The sequence below is a fragment of the Mesoplodon densirostris genome, chromosome 5, assembly GCF_025265405.1.
Source record: "Mesoplodon densirostris isolate mMesDen1 chromosome 5, mMesDen1 primary haplotype, whole genome shotgun sequence".
NCBI lineage: Eukaryota > Metazoa > Chordata > Mammalia > Artiodactyla > Ziphiidae > Mesoplodon > Mesoplodon densirostris.
Window position 1 is genome coordinate 60,432,304 of NC_082665.1, and position 14,223 is coordinate 60,446,526.

At 35.8% G+C, this 14,223-nt stretch overlaps 1 protein-coding gene across 1 annotated transcript in view; it reads right to left on the reverse strand.

Moving 5' to 3' along the window:
* Positions 1-14,223, reverse strand: part of CFAP44 (cilia and flagella associated protein 44) — a 137,217-nt gene that overhangs the window by 92,293 nt on the left and 30,701 nt on the right. The window contains exons 12-14 of the mRNA XM_060098942.1: positions 13,927-14,021; positions 11,045-11,254; positions 10,313-10,423 (exon numbers count right to left, since the gene is read on the reverse strand). Coding sequence (XP_059954925.1) covers positions 10,313-10,423; positions 11,045-11,254; positions 13,927-14,021 — 416 coding nt within the window. The remainder of the gene's footprint in view (positions 1-10,312; positions 10,424-11,044; positions 11,255-13,926; positions 14,022-14,223) is intronic.

The window sequence follows — 14,223 nt, forward strand, 5'->3', positions numbered from 1 at the left end:
CACACCACCAATAAGATGCCTTGGTTATTCTGTCAAACCTTTTATTTATCCTCATGAAAAGGTTGAATTGAGCCACCTAGTACTCCATGAGCTAATACAGATCCTTACCCAATTGTATGTTCTATGCACACATTCTTAAGTAATCTTATTCAAGTGGAAGATGTTGGGTTATTTTTTGTGATAAAATGACAAAATCATCGCTGTAATTGTAATAACTCAACCAGATATTTTTCATCCATCATGTGTGAGTATCACAGTAAGTCACTCTCATCACATTGTTAATTCTAAAATACCTGAAAATTCAATTTCATTATACTTCTCTATCCTTCATGAAGGTCTGTATCCTTGATGACTGAATGTAGTTTATGTTTTAGAGATGAAAGATGTTAGAGAAGCACTGTTTTGCAGTTTCTATTCTTCCTGTCTTTAATCTGTCTTACAAAATTCCTTCATGAAAAGCTGTATATCAACAACTGGTAAATTTATTTAAATTTTGAAGACTGATATTTATGTACAGTATGTATATGTATAAAGAAACATGACATATATTATGTATATACACATATATGCATATATACATATATATGCATGCCATGTCATTTTTGCTAGGTAACTAGAGAACTTTAGAATCATCTAAAGAGAAAATGCTGTGGTTTTCTTACATATACATTTATTTATAGACTTCATCCCCAAAATGAATCAGAGCAGCAGAATATATGCCCTATAGGAATAAGGAGCTTTAATCCTTCTCTACCACATTTTATAGATTTTATTTCCTTTTCTAATCAAGTGAAATTCTATAAAAGGAAACTCATTTTCTTTTGTATTACACCTTGATTAATCTTTTTATTTACAATGTGACTAGATAAATCAAGAGGATATTTTATGAAGGTCATCTAAATTCCACTAAGCAAATTAAATTAATTGACAAGGGTTGGCTGGGTATTTGTGAAGAACTCCATTGTTATTGTTAAGAACTAGACATTTATTCCTTATTAAATTAACAGATTCAATTGAGAAATCACAGTTAATGTAATAGTCACCCACTTGGTTATACTCTGTAATTACTCTATATGACAAAGTTACTAACATTGGAAAAACTACCAATAAGAACTAGCTAAATCAAAGTCCCTTCATTGTGGGGAGGAGAGCATTTTTTTCAAATTTTCAAGTAGTGCACTCAAAAAATACATTTATTAAGCTTTTATCACTTGAGTAATAATGCATTTGGGGGATGAACTGAAGTGTATCATTTCAATTTTCCAATTTGATAATTAGTAAACATACTCTCCCCATGATGAAAAATATCGAATATTTTAATTCTCATAACTTTAAGAATATAGCAACTATTAATCTTGTCATTCTTTTTGATTCATTAATCTCTCTCAAAAATTGAAAAAAATCAGTCTACCCTTGTCTTGTCATTCAAGAAATGATACAAGTTGGATGCTGATATTGAAAGGTTAGATAATGGATCCCAAATATTTTAGATACTAACAACATATCCTAAGTGATCTTCAGTAAAATACACTTGCTGAAATCAAATATTTTTAGGGAATAACTGCTTGCCACTTACTATGGACTAAATATTTGGGTTCCTCCAAAATCCATATGTTAAAACCCTATGTGGAGGTGGGGGCTTTGGGAGGTAGTTAGATTTAGATGAGGTCCTTAGGGTGGAGCCCCCATTATGGGGCTAGTACTTTTATAAGATGAAGAGACCAGAGCTCTCTCTCTCTCCATGTGAGGAATCAGCAAGAAGGCAGTGATCTGGAAAGCAGGTAGAAGGCCCTCACTATGAATCTGACCATGCTGGCATCTAAGCATGCTGACCATGGGGCTGATCTCAGACTTCCAGCCTCCAGAACAGTGAGAAATAAATGTTTGTTGTTTAAGGCACCTAGTATACGGTATTCTGTTATAGCAGAATGCCAGACTGATAAAATACTTATTTATAAACATCTTATTCGAGGCTAATTTGCAAACTTTTGTTCCTGATTGTCTGATGCTTTAGGTCTTGATTACCTAGAATCTATTTTACATGTATGAACATATCAATCACCCCAAAGTATGCTTAAACAGAGTGAATGTTTGCAAATATAAAATGACATTTTCTAAGAATTTAGACATATACTAGGATATGACAACAAATTTAATAAAAAGTTTGTTTCTGTGGTTGTCCTTGCAAATGTTGAAATGGAAGCAATTGTAAAAATAAATAAACTTTACAATAAACAAATAAAAAAGGCAAAAAAGATTAATATACAGAAATTTGTTGCTTTTCTATATACTAATAATGAACTACCAAAAGAAAAAGCAAGAAAACAGTCCTTTTTAAAATCACATGAAAAAGAATAAAATACCTAGGAATAAACTTAACCAAGGAGGTAGGCGATCTATACTTTAAAAACTATAAGACATTGATGAAGTTGAAGATACAGAGAAATGGAAAAATACCCCATGTTCATGAATTGGAAGAATTAATATTGTTAAAATGACTGTACTACCTAAGGCAATCTGCAGATTTAATACAATGACCATTAAAATACTGATGGCATTTTTCACAGAAATAAAACAAATAATCCTAAAATTTATATGGAACCATAAAAGACACTGAATAGCCAAAGCAATCCTGAAAAAAAAAGAACAAAGCTGGAGGTATCACACGCCCTGATTTCAGACTATACTACAAAGCTACAGTAATCAAAACAGTATGGTACTGGCACAAAAACAGACACATAGATCAATGGAACAGAATAGAGAGTCCAGAATAAACCACACACTTATGGGCAAAATTAATCTACAATAAGAGGAAAGAATATACAATGGGGAAAATAGTCCCTTCAATAAATGATGCTGGGAAAACTGGACAGCTATATGTTAGAGAATGAAACTAGAACATTTTCTCACACCATATACAAAAAATAAGCACAAAATGGATTATAGAGCTAAATGTAAGACCAGAAACCATTACACTCCTAGAAGAACACATAGGCAGAACACTCTTTGACCAAAACGATACAATATTTTTTTGGATCTGTTTCCTAAAACAAAGGAAACAAAAGCAAAAATAAGCAAATGGGACCTAATTAAACTTAATCTTTTGCACAGCAAAGTAAACCACTGACAAAAAGACAACCTACTAAACAAGAGAGAATATTAGCAAATGACATGACCCATAAGGGGTTAATATCCAAAATATATAAACAGCTCTTACAACTCGATATCCAAACAAACAACCAATTTAAAAAATGGTCAGAAGACCTGAATAGACATTTTTTAAAAGAAGACATACAGATGGTCAACAGGCACATGAAAAGATGCTCAACATCACTAACCATCAGGGAACTGAAAATCAAAACCCACAATGAGGTATCATCCCACAACTGCCAGAATGGCTATCAACCCAAAGACCATAATTAATAAGTGTTGGGGAGGATGTGGAGAAAAGGGAACCCTGGTACACTGTTGGTAGGAATGTAAATTGATGAAGCTACTGTAAAAAAACAGTATGGAGGTTACTAAAAAAACTAAAAATATTACTACCATATGATCTGGCAATTCTACTTCTGGGTATATATCCCCAACAAAACAAAACCCAAAAACACTAATTTGAAAAGATACGTACACCCCAATGTCCATAGCAGCATTATTTACAACAGCTAAGACATGGCAACAACCTAACTGTCCATCAACAAATGAATGGATAAAGAAGATGTGGTATGTACACACACACACACACACACACACACACACACACACACACACACACATTGGAATATTACTCAACCATAAAAAAGAATGAAATTTTGCATTTGCAACAACATGGATGGACCTGAACGGTATCATGCTTAGTGAAATAAGTCAGACAAATACTGTATGTTATCACTTATATGTGGAATCTAAAAAATGAAACAAACTAGTGAATATAACAAAACAGAAACAGACTCACAGATATAGAGAACAAACTAGTGGTTACCAGTGGAGATGGAGGACAAGATACAGGTAGGGGATTAAGAGGTACAAACTACTATGTATAAAATAAACAAGCTACATGAATATATTGTACAGCATAGGGAATATAGCCAATAATTTATAATCAATTCAAGTAGAGTATAATCTATAAAAATATTGAATCACTATATTGTACACCTGAAACTAATATTGTAAATCAACTATACTTCAATAAAAATAAAGTTTAAATAATAAAAATAAAGGATTTCCCTGTGGCACAGTGGTCAAGAATTTGCCTGCCAATGTAGGGGACACAGGTTCAATCCCTGGTCCAGGAAGATCCCACATGTTGCAGAGAACTAAGCCTGTGTGTCACAACTACTGAGCCTGCACTCTAGAGCTCGTGAGCCACAACTACTAAAGCCTGTGCACCCTACAGCCCGCATGCCGCAACTACTAAGCCCACGCACCGCAACTACTGAAGCCCACGAACTCTAGGGCCCATGTGCTGCAACTACTGAGCCCGCGTGCCTAGAGTCCATGCTCCACAACAGGAGAAGCCACTGCAATGAGAAGCCTGCGCACCACAACAAAGAGTAGCCCCCACTTGCCGCAACTAGAGAAACCCTGTGCACAGCAATGAAGACCCAATACAGCCAAAAAAAAAACATTAAAAATAAATAAACAATAAAATATCAATACTTCTAAATAGTCCATAGGTCAAGGAAATCAAAATGAAACTGAGAATACATTTTCAAATGGATAATAAAAATACTACATTATCAAAACTTGTGGGATACATTAAAGCCTATAGCTTTATAAGGTACACATAAAGATACATATAAAGAAGAACAATAAAATATAAATATCCATTTCATGAAATTAGAAAACAAGAAAATAAACCTTAAGACAGTAAATGTAGGATTGTAATAAAAGAATATAACTTAATAAAATAAAAAACAAAATAAAAATCAATAAAGTGAAAAGTTCCTTGAAAACACTAATTGACAAACCTCTAGAAAGATTAAGCAAGAGGAAGGGGAAAAAATGACCAGTATAAAAAAATGAAAAGGAAACATTATTACAGATCCTGTGACATTAAGAATATTATGAAAATTACAGACAAAAATTTTGAAAATTCAAAGGAAATAAACAAGTTCCCTAGGGGGGGGGGAAATGTACTTACAAAAATTAAATCAAGAAGAACACATCTGATTGGAACCACAAGAGACCCTGAATAGCCAAAGCAATCTTGAGAAAGAAGTCAAAGCTGGAGGCATCACACTACCTGATTTCAAACTATACTGCAAAGCTATAGTAATCAAAACAATATGGTATTGGCATAAAAACAGTCATAGAGATCAATGGAACAGAATAGAGAACCCAAAAATAAATCCATGTATATATGGTAAATTAATTTATGACAAAGGAGCCAAGACTACACAAGGGGGTTGACAGTCTCTTCAATAAATGGTGCTGGGAAAACTGGACAGCCACAGGAAAAAGGGTGAATCTGGACTATTACCTTATACTGTGCACAAAAATTAACTCAAAACGAATTAAAGACTTGAATGTAAGACCTGAAACCATAAAACTCCTTGCAGAAAACATAGGCAGTAAGTTCCTTGACCTTGTCATTGGTCTTTGTGATGAGTTTTTGGATCTGACACCAAAAGCAAAGGCAACAAAAGCAAAACAAAAACAAAAACAAAGTGAGACTACATCAAACTAAAAAAGCTTTTGCACAGCAAAGAACTCAACAAAATGAAAGGCAACCTTATGAATAAGCAAAAATATTTGCAAATAATCTATCTGAAAAGGGATTAATATCCAAAATACATAAAGAACTCGTACAACTCATTAGCAAAAAAAAAAGCACAAAGAATCCAATTAAAAAGGGGGCAGAAGATCTGAACAGACATTTTTCCAAAGAAGACATAGAGACAGACAACAAGTACATGAAGATATGCTCAACATCACTAATCATCAGGGAACTGCAAATCAAAACTACAATGAGATATCACCTCACACCTGTTAGAATAGCTATTATCAAAAAGACAAGAAATGTTGGCTAAGATGTAGAGAAAAGGGAACACTTGTGCACTGTTGGTGAGAACATAAATCAGTACAGCCACTATGGAAAACATTGTGGAGATTCTTCAAAAAATTAAAAATAGAACTACCACATGATCCAGCAATCCCACTTCAGGGTATTTATCTGAGAAAATGAAAACATTAACTCGAAAAGATACATGCACCCTCAAGTTTATCACAACATTCTTTACAATAGCCAAGATATGGAAACTATGTGTTCATTGAAGGGTGAATGGTTAAAGAAAATATTCCATTGTGATTATATGTACACAATGGAATATTATTCAGCCACAAAAAAGAATGAAATCTTGTCATTTGCAACAATATGGATGGACCTTGAGGACATTATGCTAAGTGAAGTAAGTCAGGAAAAGAAAGACAAATATTGCATGATATCAATTGTATTTGGAATCTTTAAAAAAGAAAAAAAACATTAGGTACAGAAAACAGACTGGTGGTTGCCAGAGGCAGGGGCTGGGTGATGATAAAATGGAGGGGTTCAAAATGTACAAATTTCCAGTGATAAAATAAGTCATGGGAATGTAATGTACAGCATGATGACTATAGTTAATAATATCGTACTGCATATTTGACTGTTGTTCAGAGTAGATCTCAAAAGTTCTCATGTATGGTGACAGATGTTAACTAGACTTATTGTGGTGATCAGTTCACAGTGTATACAAGTATCAAATCATGTTGTATATCTGAGACTTATTTATTTAATTATACTTTAAAATTTAAAAAGAAGAACTATAATCATTAAAGGCATTGAATTAATTTTTTAAAAAGCACCTCAAGGGGGCTTCCCTGGTGGCGCAGTGGTTGAGAGTCCGCCTGCCGATGCAGGGGACACGGGTTCATGCCCTGGTCTGGGAAAATCCCACATGCCGCGGAGCAGCTGGGCCCGTGAGCCATGGCCGTTGGGCCTGCGCGTCCGGAGCCTGTGCTCCGCAACGGGAGAGGCCACAACAGTGAGAGGCCCACATACTGCAAAAAAAAAAAAAAAAAAAAAAAAGCACCTCAAAAAGAAAAAAAACCCTATGCTCTGATGGCTCTACTACCAAGTCTGCCAAAAATTCAAAATTCTAATATATTACAAATTCTTCAAGAGAATAGAGAGAATATTTTACACCTCATCTTAGGAGATGAAAAAAACCTTAATAACAAACTTGATGATGAACTATGAAGACAGAAAATATTATCCAAATCTCTTTTATAAACATAGATGAAAAACACTAATGTTAGCAAACTGAATTCAATGACACATGAAAGTTTGCTAAATCAGCTAGTTCAAGACAACACAGAGAAACCAGTACAGCCACAGCTCTAAGAGCCAAGATAGCAGGAGAAGGGAAGTTAGGTGAGGTGAGCTGGGCATTCTCTGCACCTCTTTCTCCTAAGGGCATTGGTCAACTTACTGCATGGGACCTAGAAGCCAAACAGAATGCAGTGTTCTAGAGCTTTAGGCATTCTCTCAGAGATGAATAGACACAAGGTGAAGTTCAAAGTGACAAGAAAGTTAGGACCTGATGGCACATGATACCAGAGAAAAGGGAAATGCAGAAAAGGGAGCCTGACATTCTGCTGGGCCTTTGACTTTAAAACATTTGCACAGCCCTAAGCTGCATGAGAACAGGAGTTGCTCATTTCATCCAAAAAGTCACATTATTGTTTACTTACTTTCATTTTTGAAAGATACTACCACTGGGTATAAAATTGTGGGTTGGAAGTTATAGAACTATAAACTGCTAAAAGAAGACATCTACTGAAGAAATTCAATCCATTATTAAAAATCCTCCTACAAACAACAAATCAGGTCCAGAGAATAGAAAAGACCTTTTTTTTAAAAAAAAAAAAAGTGGCCAGAAATACTTTGATTCCAAACCTGGCAAGGACATTACAAAAGGGGGAACTTATCACTCTGTTATGAATGTAGATGCAAAAATCCTTAATAAAATATTAGTAAATTATGTGTGTGTTAAAATATAGTGAGTTGATGTGTGCTAGGATGACAAGAAGGAGGTCACTTTAGGCGGAGAAGATTAAGTTCAAAGCTTAATGCATGAAACAAAGAGGAACAAGACAATATAGAGGAAGAGAGAGATTTAACAGATGTTTAGGGTGCATAACCAATGGGGGGGCTTGGTGAACCACCAAAGCAGGGTGGTTAGAGGTAGGGAAGAGATGGCTCTAAAGATTTTCTGGTTTAGGTAACAGGGAGAATGGTGTTCTCAGAAAAATGCAGGAGGAAAAAAAACATGTCTTAGAAAAACTCTAATGAATTTCATTTAGACACATCAAAATCAGCCCCAGAAATTCAGAAGATCACCAAGTTCAGTCAATTCTACCTATCTCTTATCCACACAGTCTTTCACACTTTGGTCACATCTTCTCTGGAACACAGCTGTCCAATAGATCTACCTGCCTCTCATTTGGCTCCCTTGTAACTTCTCCACACTGCTGCCTAAGTGATCATGGTAGTGACCACTGAAGATGGAATGGTTCTGTGTGTGATGCAGCTTTATTGGAAACCAAAATAATGAGCAGAAGCTTAATGCATTCAGGAAGCTAGGAGGTCTGACCAGTGAGCTGGTGGGGGCTAACCGCTATTGCTATTTGGACAACTGAAGTGTGCAGTACCAGTTACACATGTTAATTTACTTTTTTCCCTCAGATTCATTGTAATATAACTGACATAACATTGTGTAAGTTTAAGGTGCATAACGGGATGATTTTGTGCATGTATATATTGTGAGATGAGAGTAATTTACATTAGTAATACCCAAATAATACTAGAAATATAAGTGCTAATTGGCACCACTGCCTGAAATGACTTTTGAATTATTTTTTGTTTTTTTTGGGGGGGGCATGTCTTTTCTGCCTTAATTTTTGTTTTAGTTTCTTATTTTGAAGTAACTATTAATTCATAGGAAGCTGCAAAGATAGTACAAAGAGGTTTATACCTTTTGCCCAGTTTCTCCCATTGGTTACTTCTTCTGTAACAATATCAAAACTAGGAAATCAACATTAATATAATGTGTGTATAGTTCTGTCATTTTATCACATGTGCAGATTCATGCAACCATCCACAATCAAAACATAAACTATCCCACCACTACAAAGATCTCCCTCAAGCTGCCCCTTTATAGTCACACCCACCCCCTTCCCACCCATCATTCCCAACCCCTGAAAAATGCTGGGTTTTTTAAAACTTTGTTATATAGGGAAATGATTGAAGGATGCACAAAGTATTATATGTTGTGATACAATAGCTCATGCTTTAACACACAGCATCCTTTGCAGCTCTCTTTCCTTCACCTATACAACTTGCACTCTCCTCCTCTCAACTAACTCACATCACATGTTAACTTCTCCCTTGCTTGATATTCCCTTTCTTGATATACATGCTCTATATTCACAGCACGTATTGTCTATACCACTGATATCACTGATAATTTAGTCACCCATTCCCTTGTGAAATCTTAAATAATTCTATCACAGATCAATATAACTTCTTAAACGTGTATTTTTTTTCTCCTTCAGAAGATACTGTTATGTACTGCTTATTGAATCCATTGCCAGGGCCTAGCAAAGATGAAAACAATGAGTATTTGTTAATTAAAAAAATATTTTTTCTAGGTACTACTATATTTTATAGCCATTTTCTTTAGAAGAGCTTAAAATAGATTACAGATGTTACCCCCCACCCCTCCAAAATCCTGACAGTACTTCTATGCAGTTCATCAGCATTATTATTATGCTGGAACCCTAGTACAGTACCTGGTTTAGACATTCAATCAATATTCAGGTGACTGAATTATCCTATGCTCAAAATTAGGGAAATTAGGGGCATTAAATAAGATTAGTAATCAATACTGAATCACCAGTTGTTATTAGAAAAGAGGCAATGGAAGATTAGAAGAGAAAATGGAGCTGGAATGGGAGCAGAAGAGAAGTAAAGAGATTAGACATGAGGACAAGTACACTCAACACATTCTGACATGTTGTGTTTTGGGCTGAAGTCTCCATTGTTGAAGCAAAGTCTGATATAATAGATTAATTAGATTATGGAAGAAGGAGGAGGTAGTGGGAAGGGCTTGAAGCTCCTGAGTAATGCTCCACTAGTAAAGCAGAGCAGCTTCCCTGGCCCCTCATGGCAGGACCCAGGAGTGGAGCTAATAATTCCACCCACTATTCTCTATCTACCAGATCACTTCACTATGTAGTGACTGAGATTTAAACACGAAGACAAATAACTACTTACATGAGAGGCTGTAGACCAGGTTAACTGGCAAACAGGTCCAGGAGTAGTAATATAACCGATTGGCTTATAATCCCTTTCCACTTCAAAGAAGAAGACAGTTTGATCTTTACTCTAAGAAAAAGAGAGATACCCAAATATTTATTATTATGAAACATTGCATACAATACAAAGAAGCATTTAACAGCTATATTACACCCACTGTATACGTATACCTACAATGATCATATCTCCCCAGGTTATTCTGGGAACATTCTTATTTCAAATATTTGCTTCATTTTCCCCATGAGAACACTTGACAAACCATGTTTTCTTGTATGTGTTTCTGAAAAGATGATCACCATACCTGTATATAAGATTCACAAAAAATTCCACAGTGCATATGCTCACCTATTTATGCATAAAGAATTTACATGTTTATTCTCTTCATTTAGGCCAATTCTATATAAGAACATACTTAGGTTATAAAACGTTGATTATACATAAAACATGTTGCATGATTCCCAGTTGAAAATTTCTATTCATTTAAAATAAGCATTACAACTCAATTTGTAAGAATATTTTTAAATGTCACGCACAGACTACACTGAAAGAATCTGAATACTAAGAAAACAAAACATGGATATATTCTCAGAAAGGAATATAAGCAAATAAGGCATCATTAAGTAGGAAGACTAATAAGGCAGGGTTAACCACAAAAATTCAATAAGAAACACAAGGAAATCTACTACTTACCCCTGTGGCTAGAACTTCTCCATCACGATCATAAGCTAAAGCAGTGACAGGAGAAGTATGAGGTTTGAAAACCTGTTTCAAACGAATATCTGCATCTGAAACTCTCTTCCGTCCCACAAAAACTGTAAGCCCTTTTGGATCATAAAGTTCAAGAATTCGAACAACTCCATCTTCAAATCCTGCAGTAATCTGTGCTCCCCCATTGCTTACCTTGGACAAAAAAGAAATGCGAGTTTTCTGAAATTAGTTGATGAAGAAAGCTGTACTACATAACAGATTTCTGTATTTTATTTAGACTTAAATTATTTAACTAAATAATTACTAAAATAAATGCTAATCAATAATTCCTTATACTACTTTCTGGTAACTTCCATCTCTTCTATGACAGTTCCTTATCACTGCAGACCATGAGACAGGTAAACAATGACAATCCAAGCATTCAATGAGCAAAAGTTGGTGGAGTGTCTGTCTACTATGTGCCAGGCACCCATCACCAGCAACCCAAGTGTGAGCATAAACAGTCTCAACCTGTTTTCACAAATTTATGGTCGAGTGGGAGGACAGACATTAATCAACCACACAAATGAATATGGAATTATGAACTGAAGTAAGTAAAAGGAAATAAACATTCTCTGAGAGCACACAGCAAAGAAAGTTGACCTAGTCTGCAGCTTAGAGGAGAAGTCTGGGCCAGAGATATAAATCTAGCAATGTCTTAATGTACTAAATCTGCTATCTCAGAAGGCATTCAGGAGAAGGGCAAGAGCCTTGGTATTCTTTAGAGAAGATTGATCATCCCTGAGGCCAGGCAATTATGAAAATCTTGGGAATAAGAAAACTATATTCCATTCAATTCCAACTGAATGTTTATGCAAACATTTAGTAAGTGTCTAAATGTACCAGTAACTGTAGAGGCACTGGAAGTACAAAGAAGAATAAGATATGGCGTCGTCATGAAGAACAGTCTGGTGGGAAAGACAGTCAATAAAGCAAGTCATCTTAGTACACTGTGATAAGTGCTATAAAAGAGGTATATACACAGTCCTTAAACAAAAACCGCAAAGGAAGAAGTATGCAGTTCTACTTGAAGGTGGGGTCATGGAGGGCTATGGAGAGGAGATGATATCTGACCTGAGCTAAATTGTAAACAATGATGTGCAGTTTTCCAGGAAGGCAAGAGGGTATGAAGAAGGGGCAATTCAAGCATAATATCCATATGATCATTACTTGGATATAAGGCTAAAAAAGAAAACATTCTATGGACATTGTCCAAGCATCTGAAAAAATGATTCAATTACATAGGCTGTATTTTATTTTATTTATTTATTTTTTTTATTATTATTATTTTTTCTTTTTGCGGTATGTGGGCCTCTCACTGTTGTGGCCTCTCCCATTGCGGAGCACAGGCTCCGGACGCGCAGGCCCAGCGGCCATGGCTCACGGGCCCAGCCGCTCCGCGGCATATGGGATCCTCCCAGACCAGGGCACGAACCCGTATCCCCTGCATCGGCAGGCGGACTCTTAACCACTGCGCCACCAGGGAGGCCCCATAGGCTGTATTTTAAAGAATTTAGGTAAGAGTGTAAATAGATTAGGATAAAGAGTGATCCATGTTTGGTAATCTAAATACTCTGCCATTTCTACTTAATCCAGCCTCATCATTGTTCTGTTTCTATGCCCTGGCCTGAGTTCTCCTTCTGGTCTTGATCCCATCATGAAATTCCCCTCCATTCCAGCCACCTCCACATCTACTTTGGGCCTGGAACATTTTCTCTTTGACTTCAACCCAAAACAATAAGGATAAAATATTCCAAATATTCCCATGACATTTTAAAAACTTCGCTGCAAATTTTTTGCCATGCCTCTCATGGAGAGGTGGGGTTTAAGTCCCTCCCTCCTTGAATCTGGGAGGGGGGGGCTTGTGACTGCTTCACCCAACTGAGTATGATACAAGTGACATTATGTGACTTCCAAGGCCAGGTCATAAAAGGACAGCAGCTTCTGCCTTATTTGTTGGAACACTAGATCTTGGAGCCCTGAGCTTCCATAAAGAAGTGTGTGACTGCCCTGAGGCCACCATGTTGTGATAATGACCTCTCCATGTGGCATGGGCTTCAGGTAAGCACTGCTGTTGACATCCCAGCTTAGCCTAACCTTCAACCCAGGTGCCAGACCTGTAACAAAGAAGCCTTCAGTTGACTCTAGGCCCCAACCATTCAAATCTCCCCAACTGAGGCCCCAGATACTGTGAAGCAGAGATAATCCATCCTTGTCACCTGTCCGAATTCCCAAACCAGAGACTGTGAGAAAAATAAGATGATTGCCATTTTATGCCACTACATTTGGGGTAGTTTATTACACAGCAATAGACAACTAGAACAATGATCTCTAATTTTTTCTATAGCTCTTATCATTATCTAACATATCACATAAATTTACTTGTTTTTTGTCTGTCTCTGCCTCCTGTCTCCCACTTAGAGTGGGAGATTCATGAGGGCAAATATTTTTTTCTTTTTGTTCATTGCTATATTCCCAGAATCTAGTAAAAGGACTGGCATGTGGCAGACGTGCTGGAAATATATAGAATGAATGAATCAGAGTCAGACAGAGGACAGATACACAAAGTTCTGTCAGGTAATTACTTTTTAACATGGAACTATTTCTAAACTTTAGGTGGCATAACAATAGATTTTCATTAAAACAGAACCAAAACCACAATAGCAAAGTCATGATATGATTTCTATCACGTTCTGAGTGAACTAAATTTTCTGTTCTTCTCTAAAATCCAAAGTCAGAAAATATCTGTGTTTCTAAGAAATAGCACTAATATACCATATTTACAAATAGATTCTAGTAGAAATTCATTATAACAATAAACTTACCAATCGTGGTACCCAAGCAAGGGCAGTACCTCCTTGTTTGAATTTCATCTGAACCAAAGGAGTTTTGCTAGCAAAATCATAGAGTCTAACAGAGCCTACAGAAAGACAGTTTTAAAAGAAACAAGTTATTTATATATATATATTTATTTATATGTAAATATCTTTAATAACTTTAACTCACTCCACATTTAAGCACTAAACAAGAAACATCATAAAAATTAAATCAACTGATAATCTAATGGCTTTTCTTTAGTTAAAAATTTACATGTATACCCTCAATCAGGTAATTTATAAACA